The sequence below is a fragment of the Trachemys scripta genome, chromosome 1 (genome assembly GCF_013100865.1).
Source record: "Trachemys scripta elegans isolate TJP31775 chromosome 1, CAS_Tse_1.0, whole genome shotgun sequence".
NCBI lineage: Eukaryota > Metazoa > Chordata > Testudines > Emydidae > Trachemys > Trachemys scripta.
The window spans coordinates 116,570,778-116,589,514 of NC_048298.1; the positions used below are offsets into that span (position 1 = coordinate 116,570,778).

At 36.8% G+C, this 18,737-nt stretch overlaps 1 protein-coding gene across 18 annotated transcripts in view; it reads left to right on the forward strand.

The window, feature by feature from the left end:
- Positions 1 to 18,737, forward strand: part of C2CD5 (C2 calcium dependent domain containing 5) — a 109,141-nt gene that overhangs the window by 11,575 nt on the left and 78,829 nt on the right. For 11 of the 18 annotated variants that reach the window (XR_004647242.1, XM_034782484.1, XM_034782477.1 and 8 more), the window contains 7 exons: positions 1,325 to 1,411; positions 2,983 to 3,154; positions 4,957 to 5,052; positions 6,358 to 6,513; positions 10,922 to 11,117; positions 13,867 to 14,018; positions 17,884 to 18,078. Coding sequence is in view for 17 of the 18 variants with exons in the window: in XM_034782484.1 (XP_034638375.1) it covers positions 1,325 to 1,411; positions 2,983 to 3,154; positions 4,957 to 5,052; positions 6,358 to 6,513; positions 10,922 to 11,117; positions 13,867 to 14,018; positions 17,884 to 18,078 (1,054 nt within the window). In the remaining variant the exon portion in view is untranslated. Of the gene's footprint in view, positions 1 to 1,324; positions 1,412 to 2,982; positions 3,155 to 4,956; positions 5,053 to 6,357; positions 6,514 to 10,921; positions 11,118 to 12,670; positions 12,796 to 13,866; positions 14,019 to 17,883; positions 18,079 to 18,737 lie in introns of all 18 variants that reach the window. The other 7 variants (XM_034782566.1, XM_034782575.1, XM_034782582.1 and 4 more) reach the window with 2 other exon arrangements.

Genomic DNA, 18,737 nt, shown 5'->3' on the forward strand with positions numbered 1-18,737 from the left:
TACAGTTCAGTGTATAGTATATAGAGCAGTATAAATAAGTCGTATGGCATTTTAATTTGTGCTGACTTCGCTAGTGCTTTTTATGTAGCCTGTTGTAAAATTAGGCAAATATCTAGATGAGTTAATATACCCCCCTAGAAGACTCCTGCATACCCCCAGGGGCACACGTACCCTGGTTGAGAACCACTGATTTAAGGAATTGGCTGAGACCTGATAAAAGTAATCCTTATCAATGCAGAATCCAGAAGAGACAATGGAAGCCCCAGTGACCAGTACCTTCCCAGCTACCAACAAACGACCCAGAGGTTGGAGGTTCCCTCTGCTGAGTAGAGACCCCAACTCAGGAGCAAAGAATTTGGCAGGGGGTAAAGGGCTGGCTTCTGGAAGAAACTGGCTGGTGTCACCTGGGACTAACTACTGAGTCAGAGAGAAAAAGAGTCGAAGATGGAATTCTCTACAGCAGGGGTGGCCAAATTTACTGACCCTCTGAGCAACATATGATAATCTTCAGAAGTTCTAGAGCTAGGGCACACCTTTCGGGGCTTGGAGCTTCAGCCCCACTCCTGCTGGAGCACCAGCAGGTGCACCCCGCGGTGCAGAACTCCCAAGACCCCGCCCTCCCCACTGTGCAGAAGCTGCTACCCCACCACCCCACTGCAAGGCAGAGATCCCGAGTTCCCCCAAGCTCCGTGAACCGCACTTTAATAGTAAAAGAGGGCCACTCCTGCTCTACAGTTTGGCTGATGGATAGCTGTAGCTTGTGAAGATGCACTATGTTTTTAACCTTTGTTTCTCTGTGCTAACATAAGGACTTCCAGTATTGTGTTCCAGTTGAGTAACAAAGCCTCCTCTGTTTTAAAAATGCTGTGTGGTGGCACTGTGAATACTTCCTGAAGTGCATTAGTTCTTGAAGAGTGTACAAGTCGTTAACCAGGAGTCTGTCTAAACTGGACTATCTGGGAAGAGCTCATGCTGTGAAGCAGTAGCCCTGAGGCTCGGTATCGGATGCAGTGAGGCTGCATGGCCTACTGTGAAGAAAGAGTGAGATGCATCCGAAGAAGTGGGCTGTAGCCCACGAAAGCTTATGCTCAAATAAATTTGTTAGTTTCTAAGGTGCCACAAGTACTCCTGTTCTTTTTGAGATGCCCTGGGGCTCTGACACACTAATGGGGTTCCTCCAAGAGACTGTTTAAAAGCTGGGGTATAGCACAGATCCTGTGGATCTGTGACAGTAGCTAACTAGCAATATACTTGGGAATAAATTACTAAATACTAATAAATGATATTCTTTTATTTGTCATTGAATGTTTGCTTGTATTTTTAGGTAAAATTTGGAAATACCACATTTAAGACAGATGTGTACCCCAAATCCCTCAATCCTCAGTGGAACTCAGAATGGTTTAAATTTGAGGTGAGTATTTTTATAAAATGTCATCTGTGTATATTTATATGGGTATTTGATTTGGAACGTTTTAGTCAAATAATTCTGGTCTCAAAATAAAATGTGTGCGTTTGGGAGTCAAAGTATTGTAAAAATAGTTGGTAATATAGAAACCTCTCCTGCAAAGGGGAGGGAAGGAAGAGGGGAGGATAATGTCAGGGTGTCCCCCTCCACCCTGCTCCTGCACCCCGCTTACCCCATCTTCCATAGAGCAGGGGGGACACACCAAGGCTCAGGACAGAGGGAGCTTGCAGCAGCTGCAGTCTCAGCAAGCTGATCTAATTAACAAGGCAGTGTACTTAAAGGGGAAATGTGCATATCTTCCTCCATTCCTGCTGCCGTGTGGAGTGAGAGCGTTTACCCTTGAGGGCTCAGCCTGTTGCTAGTTCATCATTTAGCAGTAAGGGAAATATTGCACCCTCTGACTCCTCCACCGCAACCAAGCTTCACAATCATCATCACTGTGTACCCGTATTAAATTGATGCATCTGACGAAGTGGGTATTCACCCATGAAAGCTTATGCTCCAATACATTTGTTAGTCCATAAGGTGCCGCAGGACTCTTTGTTGCTTTTTACAGATCCAGACTAACACGGCTACCTCTCTGATACTTGACAGTATTAAATTGTTTGTTTAAAACTTATGCTGTGTGTGTGTATAGTCTTTTTTCTGGTGGAAAAAAACCCCCTCATTTACATTAATTCTTATGGGGAAATTGGATTCGCTTAACATCTTTTCGCTTAAAGTCGCATTTTTCAGGAACATAACTACAGTGTTAAGTGAGGAGTTACTGTACTTTGATTTTGGGGATTTGCTACTTTGGGGGTGTGAGGAAGAAGAATTGTCTAAGCTTTGTGGAGTGAAAATTTATTCTGTATAACAGAAGTGTCTAAATTCTGTCTTTTTTGCATGGGAAAGTGTGTTTGGGGGAGAAATGCAAAAGAACAGCATTGAAAAAATGATAGCAGAATTCCGCATTTCAAAGAGTGGAATAACAATAACTACTTTAGACATTAGTAGAGTTTTATGTCCAGCTTACTGAGTTTTTCTGTAGGATGCATAGAAAGCCATCCTTTACTTACTTACCAACCACTAACCAGTTCAAAAACGCAAAAATGCTATGTAAAATCAGAACATCAGTACACGTTTTTCTCTTTATCATGGTGTGTAGTACAGCTGTTGTAGTTGAAGGTGTGAGAGTTCTTGTTTACGTTTTTGATGCTTCCTGTCAAAAATAATTTTTTGGGGTAAAGGGAGTGTGTGTTGAGACTATGAATAAAAACGATTAAAAGATCGTTTTAAAAGTGTGCGTGATTCATGCCTTGCCTGCCTGTGGCTCTGATGTCCTTTAATAATGTGGTCACTTTGGGGAGAGAAGAATCCATGAGTGTATTGTTTGTATACAAGACACAATAGTTAAAAATTTTATGTATAAACATACTATTGTATATAACTACACTCTCATTCTTTTGTTTTCCTCAGTTGTTTTCCTGCAAAGTTTCCTTGTATTGATTAAATACTGAAGTTTTATGTATTTCTAGGTAGATGATGAAGACCTACAAGATGAGCCCCTGCAGATCACGGTTCTTGATCATGACACCTACAGTGCTAATGATGCCATTGGCAAAGTGTACATTGATATTGATCCTTTGCTCTATAGTGAGGCAGCTACAGTTATCTCTGGATGGTTTCCAATTTATGATACCATACATGGTAAGCCTTATTGACTTTTTTAAAAAGAAAATTGTTTTAGACGTAGTTTCTTTGAAAGGTGGAATATCTTCTTTTTAAGGATGTCTTCAGCAAGTTTGTAATACCCTAGCATTGCTGTCTGAAGTGCTGCTCCTTTTGACATAATTTGAAACACAGCTCCTGTGTAGTCTTTACAGTCTGGTAAGTAAATATGTGATTTAAAACCAATGACAAATTACGTTGTAGGATACTTTTCTTTTTTTTTATTGCAATAACAATTATATAGTACAGTTGAGATGTCTCAAATTATGTCACAGGAATTTATTATTGGAAGAGAGCATCTGGCAGAATGTCCTTCATGAAATTTCAGAAAAGTGAAAAAATTGACAGAAAATGATTTAAATGGTCACCACTAAGGTAGTTAATGCTTAAAAAACAAAACAAAAACAACAACAAAAAAACTGTGTAATTACCAGGCTGTTGCTGAAAATGTGTATTTTTAAGAAGGCTATCTGTTGTGTGTTCCTTCTGGTATGTTTGGACAAGCTTTATTTGGGATGAAGGGAGAGGAAGTGACAAATTTTCCACAGAAAGCATAGGATGAAATTCCCCTTTCCCTACAAAAAGTATCTTTCTCGTCCTACATGCATCTGTTCAAAATATTTTAGAATTGGGGTAAAATGGAAGTTAATAGGAATTTTGCCATTGATTTCAGTGGAGCCAGGATTCCACTCCAGGAACAGAATGTAAGCATAGACTGTAGAGTTTTTTGTAAAATGTCCTTTTTTTTTTTTTTTTTAATACTACATTAAAAAGTTTTACATAATTGTCAATTTACAGCTAATTATTGTTTTCCACCAAAAATTGGGTATTTGAAAAGAACTGGCTTTGGAGATTACTCATGTAAAAGTGATACACAGTATATCACTGACTTTATATTGGAAAATAAGCAAAAGGCTGAGTTAGATTATAACAGTGAAAATTTAATGGAGTTCAGATAGATGTCTGGATTTGTGGTCATTGTGAATATGTGAAGAAACATATATGAAGATGCTATTGTGATGGGCGTTCTGTCTGTACCAGTGTGGACCCAGTGACTTCTGAGAGAATTGGGTCAGGAGGCCCAATATCAGGAAGGTCCCATTCAGTCATTTACATCTAGTGTTTTTGTTCACTTTTTTTGTACTGTGATATCTTCAACATGAAAAGCTATTGTGATGTGAAGTGGTATTGCGCAAAATGATTTTGTTAGTCAAGAAAAAAATTAATAAGAATGAGGAACAGGTCAAAATTGTGAAATAGGCACTGTAGGTAAGAAGAGAAAAGAAATCAAAGCTGATGATTGTTCACTGAAGAAATGTAGGTTTATTAAAAAGTTTAAATTCTGGCTAAAAAATTAATCTTTGTTTGAAAAACGAATTGTCAAAATAATACCTCTTGATTGTGTAGTTCTTTTCACGTTCAAGTGTTGCAAAAACATTAACTAATTTTCAATACACCATTGTGAGTAGGTATTAAAATTCTGAAATGACTACTGGGTACCTTGACTAGAATGGACTGTGGAGAGTAATTCTATTATGGTCTTGAGACCATTTTTGAGAGGAAAATTCTAATATGGGATTTGGAAAACATTGTAACAGAAATATTTAGCTTCAAGTTCTTTGGAGAAAATATATATTGATATTTTGATTCATTATGGAGTATACCTAATTTTAAAACTAACAATTAAAATGTCAAATAAATTAAATAGTTGAGAAGATTTTATTCTTTCTATTTCTTCTTTTTGATCTAAATTTCACCTTCCACTTCTTTTTTATGGACAGGTATCCGTGGGGAGATCAATGTGGTAGTGAAAGTAGACCTCTTCAATGATTTAAACCGTTTTAGGCAGTCATCCTGTGGAGTCAAGTTTTTTTGCAGTGAGTAAATAAATTGTTCTCTTGTGTGGCAATGTTTTGGGTTTTTTAATTTCTGAATATAAAATACTGGACAGCTGAGAAATTAAATATTCCCAAATTAAAATAAGTGTCTCTTCTAGATAATAGTATGGATTCATCATTGTTAATTGAGTCTTGTGCTCTGTTATTTGTATCTTCTTTGCGGGTAACATTTCTTGAGGAGAGGAAATGCAAAGTGCATTTTTTTTTCCTTCCATCAGTCAGGAAAAAAATGTTATTTTTCTTCAATAAAATGTTTATTCACAGTAGTGACACAAATCATGCTGTATTTGCAGTGAAGCTGTGAAAATATGTAGTTTTCATCCTCCTCCTCTTATCTCCATAATTGTTAAAATGTTTCTTTTCTGATAGAATGAACCACAGCACATTTTGACTAGCCAAGTTCCAGGTCATTTATGTATGAACAAACTGATTTATGGCTTGATCCAAAGTCTGTTGAAATCAAGAGAGAGTGGAAAACTCATTATCTGCAATGATCTTTGGATCAGGGCCCTTATTTGGTCTATTGTATAAAGCCCCAATTCAGCAAAGCTTAAGTCAGTGTGAGTTAAGCACAGGCTTAAATGTTTTACTGATTTGGGGCCTAATAGTCCAGTGAAATCCCAAGACCCATTTTGAGGCCCAGATAGTCCTGGGTACAAGTCTGTGGTATGCCAAAACTAGTGAAAAATAGAGTTTTGAGCAACTGCAGGTGTGTGTCATTCTTTTCAAGGCTGCTTTTCTATCCTTCTAGTTTCTGTTCCCTTTCCCCATTCCTCAGCTCTCCTTCAAGGCCAAGTCCAGATCACACTAAAAGCCAGTGGCAAAACAAAAAGTCTAATTTGAATTTAGAATTGCATTACTGTTTGGTTATATAAGAACATCTGCAGCAGACCATTTCTTTTTTTAAGCAACTCCTTTAAAGTATCTCAAATTAATTTATTCATCTAATATTTTTTTCTGGTTACTTAAGATACACACATTCGCAGCAAAGCCTATTTGTGAATATGTGCATGTAATGTTACTTTGTGTGCATATTCATAGGTGTACTATTGAAAGAGCCTTATGAGTGTATATGTAGAAACAAGGGTACAACTTCAGGCAGTAATTCCAGCAGGCACCAGTAAGATTCTTAGTAAAACTCTTCAGGTATGCCCTAAAATCTGTTGTGAAGAGAATCTGATATGGATATGAAGATGGCTATCTAGGCGTATTTTTTTTTTAATTCCTATTTAAATACTTCACTTCTAGACTTGTATATTACATATTTATATATCTTTTCAACAGCCACATCTATTCCAAAGTGCTATAGAGCTGTAGTAATTCATGGATTTGTGGAAGAGCTGGTTGTTAATGAAGACCCCGAATACCAATGGATAGACCGAATCCGTACTCCAAGGGCATCAAATGAGGCTAGACAGAGACTTATTTCACTGATGTCAGGTATTAATAAATAAATTCAACCTGTAATATTGATTTGCTGCTATTTTTTAAAGTCTATAGTTATTTATTAATTATTAAGGGAGAGGATGTGTATATTTTAGTTGTAATTTATTGACCTCTATCAGGGACAGTCACTGATGGCCATGCACACTGTCGGTTCTGCCTTGGTGAGAGCCATGTGCCAGACTGTTGCTCAGTTTGTTGGTCATTCTCAGTGAGGAAAACCCAGGAACACCTGTTCAAAGCTATAACTCCTTGAACAATCCATGAGGGGAACTGAAGACACCAAAGAGAGAAGATCCTATTCCCAGAAGATCTGACTCTGCTGAGTCTGTGTCAGCCTGTGCCCCATCAACTGGCATGCACCTCCCAAGGTCGTTATTGATAGAAAATCCTTGACACCATCAGACAAAGACCCAGCATCGAAGACCATCTTGGTATTGGCTACCACCGTGGCACCAAAGTCTGGTACCATCATCTCCTGGCAAGGGGGTTTGACCATTGTGGAAAAATCATTGCTTACAATTCCTTTCTTTCCATAAGGAGAGAGCTAAACCTTTGTACTGCATGGAACAAAGTGCTAAGTCCACTCACCAAATAGGGAAAAGTGATGCCTGCTAGTTTTCTGGTTTGGTACCGAAGAAGCGTATATAGACATATTCAACACCCATGCCTGAAAATGCCAGTAACCAGCAACTGTTGGTATCAACATTGACATCGATACTATCAATGGAATCCCTAGCAGTACCTCCTGATTCTAGGTTGGAGAAGTTAACCACATCCCTGTCACTGCTGTCAGCACCAAGGTTTACACTCTTCGCACTGGTGCATATTTCTGACCTCAGGATTGAAGTCACCTCATAGGTTGGCACCACCTCGCAATGATGTCCATTCTTTATCTGGGACACACCCTTTCTCCTCCATCCAGTAAGGAGCTTTCTCCTCTCACATCACACAGGATACTTCTGCTGATCAGAGTAATTTTAAAGTTCCAGTGCATCCATCTCTAACACGGCAATAGCCTGGTCAAGCCCACCTCAACCAATTTTACCAATATACCACTTCGGCACTATTGAGAACATTGGAGACCTCCTTTTGGGAAATCCAGGAGATGGTCTCATTCCTATCATTCAAGCCCCTTTGGCATCTACTTCCAGGTTATGGATGTGAGTGCCAGGCAAAGTGATGATGTCCATGGTGGTTGAAAAAGAAGGTGGGGGAGGAGGGTTTGGGGCAGAAGATCAAGAGCTTTGTTTCAGTTACGTTGAGCTTGAGCTGCTGACTAGACATCCATGAGGAGATATCAGAGAGCCCGACTGAGATTTTTAGTTTGGGTAGAAGACAAGAACAATAGAGATTTTAGACTTTATAGGGGCTGTAATTGCTGCCAAATCATGGAAGGCATATTTTCCCAAGGATAGATTTTTCTCTCCTTAGATGATGATCACCATAATCAAATCAAATCCAACTACAGTAAGAAACTGTCTCAAACTTCTAGGCCACACATCAACTTGCTTGGACACAATCCCACTTGTCAGACTTAACCGACATTCCTTACAAGGCTGGCTGAAGTCAGTATCTTACCCTTCAAGACATCAAATGAGGATGCGAGTTGTGGTCCTAGCTCTCATCATATCAGCACTGAACAAGTGGGTAGACCCTAAGAATGTCCTTCCTCACCTCACTGCTACAAAAAAAGTGATCATAGATGTATCAGATGCCAGTTGGGGCACCTATTGAAGACCCAACCACCAAAAATCTTTGATTATATTCTGCATTTAATAAACTCTGGACTCTCATTCAGTATCATCAAAGTCCACCTTGCAAAAGTCTTGGCATACCACCCTCCCATACAGTCATGCTCAGCTTTTTTCCCCAACACCATGGTTCTGAACTTCTAACTGGGTTTCTGCACACCTTCCCACCAGTGAGAGAGCCTTCTCCAACCTGGGATATCACAGACAACAACATCTCTAAGAACCACAGTTATTATTAGGTAAATAACTGTTTTAAATTACTGTCATCCTGGTCTTTCCTCACCCTTTCCACCTCATTTTTCCGTTTGCCACTTATTGTGTCATGTTAAATTTAGATTACCCCTGTCCTGAAGAGAGTGCAATGTCTTCACTTGTTTTGTGAGGGGCACAGCACATTTTGAGATATCAGAAAAATAATATTGTGATAAGACTAAGACATGTCTGCACAGTGTTTTTTGTAGATGTGATTGATACATATAAAGAGGCAGTGTGTGCAGTGTTAGAATAGAAAAGGCACTTAGTGGGGATCTAGTCAGTGTTGGTCAAATTGTAATTGTGTCCTGTTTGCTTTTTTAAAATTTAAACTATGTTGTGGGTGAATATATGAATAAATCAGACTTTCACCTGTTAGGATATGGCTCATGTCCAGTTTCTGAATAGAGCTGGTTTGATGATTTCAATTAATTTCTTCTGGGATGACCATTTAGAGCATAAAACAACCATGTATCATTTGGTACTGTTGGAATTTCAAAGGTCATTTTGGATTGCCCAGCCAAGTGAAAGTCCTTCTCAAAACATCAAATGTAGCTAATGAGGTGTGAAAGCATAGGACTAAACTGTTTGCTTACTGGTGGTCTTTGGCATGGCTGTGGTGTAAAACAGCCCATAATAGTAGCATTCTGTATTGAATAATGTTTCATAGTGCCATCAACAAGGTACATGCTTTATAGTTAATAACATCTGATACAGGATGTTATTAACTGTATAGCATGTAGCTTGTTGATTTATAAAAGGGACAGTTTTTGTACATTTTATGAAGCATTAAATGTGTGATGAATGTAAAATTTGATGTAATTTCAAATTTAATATACTTTTATTGTACTCTTAATAATATGAGAGAGAAATTTAAATAAAACGATGATATACTAACCACTACATACTAATACCTAGATTACATTTTTCCGTTAAAAATTTTTTGTTTGGCAGATAGCCTTGGAGATTGAAGTACTCGATATATCCACAGAACAACTATAGCATAGAAATTGCCTTCTTCATGTTGCCCTTACCTTATGACTTAACCCTGACCTTGTGGGACAAATCACTTTAGAAGATTCTCTCTCCATGCCCATTTGATCCTGGCATCTCTGCTATGGTTAACAAGAGTAGCAATTGTAGTAGTGTGTTTTGTGAGGCTGATTCCTGCTTATGAAGAACTGGATTAAGACTATTAATAAATATGTAAATTACCTTAGGGATGCAATTTTATTTATGTAAAAAGTCAATTGATAGATGTTCCCGTGAACTGCATTTTTTTCATAATGGTAAATGCACTTACCTACAAATTTGATCAGATGCCATATATGCAGTAGTAGAAATTAGAACATGTGCATCTACAGTTATAGAGAAAAGTGAAGTCAAAACTTTGACACTGCATAATTCAGTTTATTTACAACCTTCGTGAAAGAAGCAAAAAAGTGCAATTTTGTTCCATTGTTCTATACTATTTGCTAATTATGTCAATTTTCAGCATAGTGTAGTCAATTGAAAAACACTGTTGTAATGCAGTCTTGCAAAAGGGCCAAATTCAGGTTCCTACAGCAAACTCAGCTCCGTTTCTTGACTTGTGTACAGTAAATATTTTTCATTTAATACCAAAGGAACAGTAGAAAAATAGTCAGAATATGTTTTGCATGATGTGGCATCTATGTATATGGTATAAATACATTAAGGTAGGAATTGAAAAGGAATGAAAACCATGACATTAGGTTGATCTATGCTTTTATATGTTTTGGAAGTTTGCAAAAGAAAAAAGGAGATTAAGGATGTCTATCCATCCATTTATTTGTTTGAATTTCAAGGAAGTTTGAGGCCTCTATGAATTTCATAGTGATATCTGGATTATTTGCTGTATTACAGAGAAGCTAGAAACTTCAGTGTACTCCAGCACACCCAACTGTTGTGATGTCTTGCTCATATCCCTTCCCACAAAAGAGAAATGAAGGACCTAATGAACACTTAAACAAACAAACAAACAAACATAACCCTCTTCAGACCTCTTCTTTTTTTCTTTTTTGTAGTAATAGTGCACTAGACCCGGCTGGGGGAAAAAAAAGAGAAATGTCAGAGAATTTTACAGTCTTTTTTTCAATTCCTACTCTTGGCCATTTTCTAGAAAGCTCTACATGTAAGTGGTTCAGATGTACTACTAATAAGATCACAGAATTAAGAGCCTTCAATTTGCAGAGGAAGTTTGAGGCCATGTTTATGGTATAATCATGTGGTATGTTATCTATTAGCCAGTTTTCCTACCCTGAAATTATTACAAATATGAAGAGGGTCAGATCCACAGAAGAGAATAAGAAACATCCTCTTTAACATGTTTGCCCTATATCTAAGTGAGATGTCAGTTAACTTGTATTTATTTTTTGTAGGTGAACTTCAAAGGAAGATTGGCTTGAAGGTACTTGAAATGAGAGGGAATGCAGTTGTTGGTTACTTGCAGTGTTTTGATTTGGAGGGAGAATCTGGACTAGTAGTACGAGCCATAGGAACAGTCTGTACCTTGGATAAAATAAGTAACACAGCATTCTTACCTGCATGTAATTCCCCATCTAAAGAAATGAAGGAGTAAGTATGAGTTAGTAGATTGTAATGGAGTGAATTTCATTTCTTTTCATATTCATTCAGTTTTACATATCCAGTGTGTTTTCCCAGCGTTTATTTCTCCTTTACTGTTTATTCTTGTCTGTAACTTGGTTTATGTTCTGCAATTTTGAGAAGATGGACATTAGATGTTGCAGCAGTAAATCTTGGCGAGAAAGATGTTTTTCTATTAATTCCATAACTCTTGCATTTGCAGTCATAGCATTGCACATTCCTGTGTTGTGATCTGCCAACCTCTAGCTGGTAAACAGTTTGCACATGCAAATAACATATTTTTTGTTCATGGGGATCTTTCACAATACTATGCATTTCTTAAGGGATTTGTATTTTTAGCACTTTGTTTGAGTGTCTTTGCTGTGTATTCATGAAAGAAAAGATAAGTATATTTGAGTTCAGATAGTTGAGTGGCTCAGGAGATGCAAGGACATCCTTGAAGTCTTTTAATCATTTTAGTCATTGGTTTTTTTTTTATAATCAAAACAAATTAGGCTATATTGTACACTGACTGAAAAAGGTTTCATGATGAGGAGTGTGGCCTAATTCCAGTTGTTCACTTTGGCTAAGTCAACACAACACAGTTTGAATTCAGATTTTTAACAGGAACAAATCAAATAAAATTAGGAAAATTCCAGTGTCATATTATTCTGAGGGCGGAAGCATTTACAGTTCTCAGTTGCCACTGTGAATACATCAATTTATTTGTTATGGCATCTTGTGTATATTTTACACAATTACTAGACGAAAAGTAGAGTACAAAAAAGTATACTTCTATGTAACATGTCCAGATATATATTGTTTGAATTAGGTCATTTTATTTTAATAATACAAACACTAAGATTATTATAGTCTTGTAATTATTATAATGCAATCAGAGCACTTTGTATGAGGCAGCAACAATACCACTGTAGAACTTCCCCAGCAGTGGAGTCTGGTTATTGGTCTCATTTAGAATTATTAATTTAATTTGTATTGACTTGTGAAACACAACCATCATCACAGAGCTTCTGAGCATATTAACAACATTAAAAACACAATTAAAAACTACACACTGGCTGCAGTAGCTAGCAATTTAAACATCACCCATAAATCGATAGCATTCAATCTTGAACAGACGACAAAAAACATTATCTTAACCCATGTATGTGCAAGGTTGTTTAGCAACTTGCGTGCTGGATTTTGATAAGGTTGTTTTAATCAATCTGTATGGTCCTGCCCAGAAGTGTGAGTGGGTTTCAAGACCAGCAGGTTCTACTCACGTCTTGCTATTATCTTTATTAACCTTAGCCTTTAATGCCAAAAATTCAATAATATGTTAACAAGTTAATACTTAGCTGTTCCCCTGCTCCTTTTGATTTCGTCTTGACTCTTGCATGCTAGGAATTATAACTCTTAGAGTCTGCTTAAAGAATAAGAGATCTCTGCTAACTAGCACTCCCTGAAATCATTTTTAACATAACTTTGCAATCTGTTGTATGTATTGTTTTCTTTTCTTCCACCTTGGCTGCAAATTCTCTCAGGTCTCCGCTGGTTCATCCGCCAAGCCATGGATGCCGCTCGACTCACAACAGCCCAATTCACACTGCTTCTGGCTCACGACTTACCCAGAACTTCTCTCTGTCTGTTCCCACTCTCATCTACACTGGTACGAGACTACTCAGACTCAAGAGCTGGGGAGAGGCAGGCCACAGGCACAGTGGTCGCAAAGTGCAGGCAGGCAGGCAGTGTAGGCAGGTACCACCCATCTTTTCTCCCTCTTTTTCTCACTGGGAGTCCTTCTGCTGTCAGTGGAGAACTACTGCTATGTTCAGCTGCTGAAACAAACTCAATAGTTACTTGGAAGAGTGTGTGTTTCCTCAAAGTCTCTTCCACAGAGCTATACCTTTCATTTCCTTTAAAAAAAAAAAAAACAACCCCCCAAAAATCATACATCTGAGTTTAGTAACATCCATCAGGTACAGTTTACAAGTCTTTCTTACTAGTCATAATAGGAAACCATGATTGGGCTTCAGATTGCTTTCAAGTGTAATCCAAATATTACCTGATTTTTTTAAAGCGTTAGGAAGGGTTTGTGTCGCTTTGTGGAAAAGACAGTACTGGAGAACAGGTAAGGAAATCTGCACATAACTGACATGTTTGTCAATACAGTTGTATTCCTTAAGGTTTTTCTCTTTGCTTTGTTTTTAGCTGTGGGCACACTGCTGATGCTATAGGATAAGGAAACATTTTTTTCTTAAAATGTGTGTGTATACATAAATATACGTGTGTGTGTGTGTATATATATATATATATATATATATATATTAATATTATATATATATAAACACAAATATAGTTTGAGATCATTTTTTCTTTAATAATCTAACTTAACAAGCATTGTGTAGTTTTTTTTTTTTAAAGCCATGTATTTTTTTTAAAGCCATGTATTTTGAGTTTTGTTTTCTTTCTCATATATACGTTCCCCCCTTTCCCCCTTGGTCTGACATTTCATGTCTTTTATTTGGTTTAGCTGTTTCAGTGCAGATAATCAGCATCTATCTGTAGAATGCTGAATGGGTAAACATCATTTCTTTGCCTTTGGCCTCATCCCCAGCAACACACTTAAGGAATAACTGCTGGCCCTACCCCAACCCCATCCTGGTGTTCGGATCATGCTGCTGTCAGCCAGGTCCTTTGGCACAGGATTACTGAATATGTTTCCACCTTCTTCTGGCAGGATTCCTTTCAATGAAGATCCCAATCCCAATACTCATTCATCAGGACCCTCCACCCCTCTGAAAAACCAAACCTATTCCTTTTCACCTTCCAAGTCCTACAGTCGACAGTCCTCTTCTTCTGACACAGATTTGAGTTTGACACCCAAAACTGGTAAGGCGCTTCCACCCACTCTTATTTTTTTTGTTAATTTGTATTTCTGTTTTATCTTTTCATTCAAACTCTTTTTCCTTTTTGGCATGTAAGTTATCAAAATGATGTGGAAATTGGATATTTCAAATAGCGCAATTAAAGCATGAAAGCATTTGTGTAGTGCATTGATTTACTGTACTTTGTTTTCCAAAGCTTTATAACCATACCATATAGGCAATTTAAGAGTAGCATTTATAATATAACCATTTAGAAGCATCTCAAAATGTTATAAAGAGGGTCCTAAGGAATTGTCTTTCTCTTTTAATTTCCTCCACTTCAGATTATAAATTATGGGGGTACATTTTCACCATAACATGATGCGGAAATAGGTGATCAAGTCTTACTAGTATATGTGATTTTTCTAAGACTAATCTTCTCTGCTGAAAATGCATCCATATTTTTGTGTAGATTCTACTTGTCTGTTTGCAAATTGATTCTAGAAATGCAATTGCTAGTGTCTACTGAACTTCAGGGTTATGGAAGTGGCTGTGGTAAATCAAGTGTACACTTGTATAATTTTTTAAAACGAGTTTTAAAGGTTATTAAAGAACACCTTTTTAAAAGCTTAAAAATATTTTTCTCAACTGGCTTTTCACAATTTAATTGAATGCTGATTCCTCCCTCCACCCCCTTATTTTTTTATGGAGCCCAACAAACGTGGCTCTGCTACAACAGAACAAAAATATTGTAGGCCCTTGTATAAAAGTGGGGCTGCTGTTTTAAACATTGTTTCTAAATATGATGTTTAAAAATAGTATTTGAATCTGAGAATGTTCCCATCTCCCTAATCATGACAGTTTTAAGGTATGTTACATTTTTTGACTCAGTTATTGTACTTGATGGGTGTCTCAGGAACACTTCATATTCAAGTTTTACACATGGAAATAGGTTAATTTTTCAAACTTAATCCAAAAGCTTAAAAATAAGAAGCTATCAAATTGCAACTCTCCCTCTTCATTTTTTTTAATCTTTCTTTCTTTCTTTCTTTCTTTCTTTTGTGTAAATAGTGACTATGTCTTGTGGACAACCTAGGGTGACCATTTATGTTCTAAAGAAACTGAGAGCAAGTGTATTTTAAAAACAAACAGGCCAATATTTATTTTTAAGAGACATCACCCCACAAATTCATACATTTGTATTATTAAATTCCTGATGATTGTTTGAAAACATACATGTTATCTGATTAAGTTCCAGGATAGGTGGCCATCTTAGTAGACATCCCAAAGGCACAGGAGGGTGATAGTAGTCTGCAGTGAAATTAAGACATTTCTGCAGTAGCTGCATTAGATTCTGATCCTGCAACGTGATCTGGATGGATGGACTGTTTGCACCTACACGGAGCCCCACTGAAACCAATGGACTCTGTGTGGACACAAGTGCATCTGTGTAGATCAGATTGAAAGATAGGGGCCTTTGTGGTGAATTTTCTAGTATGTCGAGGAAGCTGGGCCATCTTCATCAGCTTCAGTTTTTTGTTTTCAAATTTAAGCTAATAGCAGTCATAAGAACAGCCATACTGGGTCAGACCAAATGTCCATCTAGCCCAGTATCCTGTCTTCCGACAGTGGGCAATGCCAGGGAATGAACAGAACAGGTAATCATCAAGTGATGCATCCCGTGTCACCCATTCTCAGCTTTTGGCAAACAGAGGCTAGAGACACCATCCCTGCCCATCCTGGCTAATAGCCATTGATGGACCTATCCTCCATGAACCTATCTAGTTCTTTTTTGAACCCTGTTGGCCTTCACAACATCCTCTGGCAAAGAGTTCCACAGACTGACTGTGCGTTGTGTGAAAATGTACTTCCTTTTGTTTGTTTTAAACCTGGTGCCTATTAATTTCATTTGGTGACCCCAGTCATTCTTTTATTTGCTAGGGCAGTATCATGTAGCTGCTATCTTTTGGCAATATGGTCAGCTCTCTGTTGCCAAAATGTGTCCCAATCAAAAGGGCTTGCTTGTTATGTCTAAAAATTATACATACACACTGAATTTTGAAAAAATAATCACTTAACAACATAATATATAATATGTTTGAGTCATGTTTCACTTTGACTTTTGTGACTCTTCAACTATAGTTGTTCTGGGAGGAAAGAATAATAATCACTTTATAGTTAGAATTAATTCAGGGATATAACTATAAGATATCCTTAATTTTGATAAGAATTAGTCATCAACAGAAGGAGAGGGAATACTATTGAATGATATAAATTGTGTTAAATATTTTCTTCGTGCAGGTGGCAGTTCTAAACAGACTTTACCAAACATGTTTGTGGTGTTTTAAAATAAAAAAGATAGCACTGTTTTCAAGGATGGCACTAGCATTTTCTCAAGGTTCTATAATCTAAATTAACAACTCAATACAACCCATAGTTAGGACACGAACTGTTACAGGATTCTTGGCTCATCAACCCTGATTAAAGCTTTGTCCCTATAAAGGATACTATTTTTTTTCTTTTTAAACAAATTGAGACTTAGACTAACTTGGTTTAGTTTTTCTTTTACTGCTTTATAAAATAAGTTTGATCACTCTTTCCTGAAGTAAGTGTAGTATGGCTGAGATGATGTGGCTGTAGTTTTACTTAATGAAACCTGTTCTTACACATTATTCTGGTAAAGTTATGTTTGGCCTTGTCTCTCAATTTTTTGGAGAGTTTTGCTTAGAGGGAGTCTTAGTGTCAAAGCTTTTTATTCTAGTGCATGACGATGATCTGATTAATGGTTTGGCACATATAAAAAGATCTGAAATTCTGAAGAAGGGAAAATTGGGATTTTTTTTTAAGCTGTCTGAGCAAGGAAGAGGAATAGAGTATGACTGAGGAAGCAATGTCAATATCTTGACTTCAAATTGAGACTTTGTTTAACTTTCATAAGAAGCACATATACCACAACATTTAGGTATTTATACCATGATATAAAGAGAGAGAAACTTGGATTTGCTTATTAGTCTTCTGGGTTGGAACTGTTGGAAGAAAGATTATTACCACCATTTCTTTTATAAAGTAGAATGTGATGATACAGTGTAGAATGGTCTGTGTCAAATTCTCTGTAGTAAAAGGTGATAGGAGGACTTTCAAAATTCACTGAGACAGTTAATTCTGGTTTGGAATTGGAGACTTCCTGCTGTGAGTAGTGCTACTTTTCATGTAATTTTAAACTAACAGAAGTACCTGACTGACAAAAGTAGTTACATATTACATATGTAACATATAGTATATATTTTAATAAGTTTGGGTTAGGAGAGAGAGAAGAATTAATATATACGTGGAGGAAATTGAGAAGATGGGCACTCCTTTTTTATGTGGGATATAAGTAAATATATATATATACACACACACTATTATAAGATTTAAGACTTTAAAAATTAAATTTTTAGGATTCTGGATAATGGTCAACTTAAATTCATAGAACTTTTGGAGAAGAGAACCTGTTACCATATCAATTTTCCTTAGGCATGTTAGAAGGGCTGTTTTGAATAGATTTTATTTAGAAGTATTCACTTTAAATCTTTGTGTAAAATTTAATTGAAATATGAAATAAATATTCAGTTACTTTGGCTCTTTAATAAAACTAAATACATTTTAAAACAAAGTTAACAAGTTCATACTCAGATTTTTGATAACGTGCTTCTAATCCACACTGTGGTGCTAAGTTGTCATTTCATTTCTTTGTATGCTGGTAATAGCTTTTTCATATGCTAGCAGTATATATCTGTTCATTTGAAAAAAAAGTCTGTTTTGTTTTTGCTTCATTTTGCTTTCCTCCTCCTATTTCTTTAGTCATCTTGTGAATCTACATCTTTTCTCTCTACTACTTTCCTCCACAGCACCTTCCCCACAGGGGCCTAGGATTTTCCTGTTTCCTAGCTCCCCTACTCTGTCTTGTGGTTCCCCACAGCTTAACAAGTCCTGTCTCCTCCTCCCGGGGTCTAGCCTTAACCCTCTTCACTCTAGCCATGTCAGCCCATTTGTTCTGAGGAAAAGTGTCTCTTTCACTGAAGAGCTGCTTCTGGCTGCTTCTGGTAGGATCAATCTATAATCACCTTTTTAAAAATGCCTTTTAAGAAATAAATGGAATGTTGTTGTTAGTCAGTTAAGGGGCATTTAATACCTAGCCTTCTATACCTTTTAGTTAAAATAGCCTCTGAAAACTGCTGGCTACATGACTATTACAGGATAATTTTTTTCCCACCTGGAGGCTTGCAATAATTTCTAGAGCCTCTTCCTTAAATTGATCAATATTTGAAACAAATAACCTACCTTATATTGCAGAACTTTTTCCTTTTCCAAAAACATCTCCACTAAATATTGGTAATTGGACTTACTACCATTAGACAACTAGTGAATACTGATATTCTTTTCATTCTCTTCATTATAATAATGTTCCTGTATTTTAGATGGAGCAAGCAATCCATCTTCTTTACCAACTCATTCATATCCTTCTGTTGAAATCTGACCATCATGTGGCTAGCAACCATATTTATTGTACTGTTTAAATTGGTTTGTTTCATTCTGACTGTATACAATCTTTGTATTTGTACTTCCTCCTTTTTACGTTTCATTGACAGAGATCACTAGATTGTCCTGTTTAAATTAAATACTAGAAATCACTGCTTCTTTTCTACAGATAGTGCTTTGATTATTTTTTTTTTTTTAAGAATGTGTTTCATCTCAACAAATA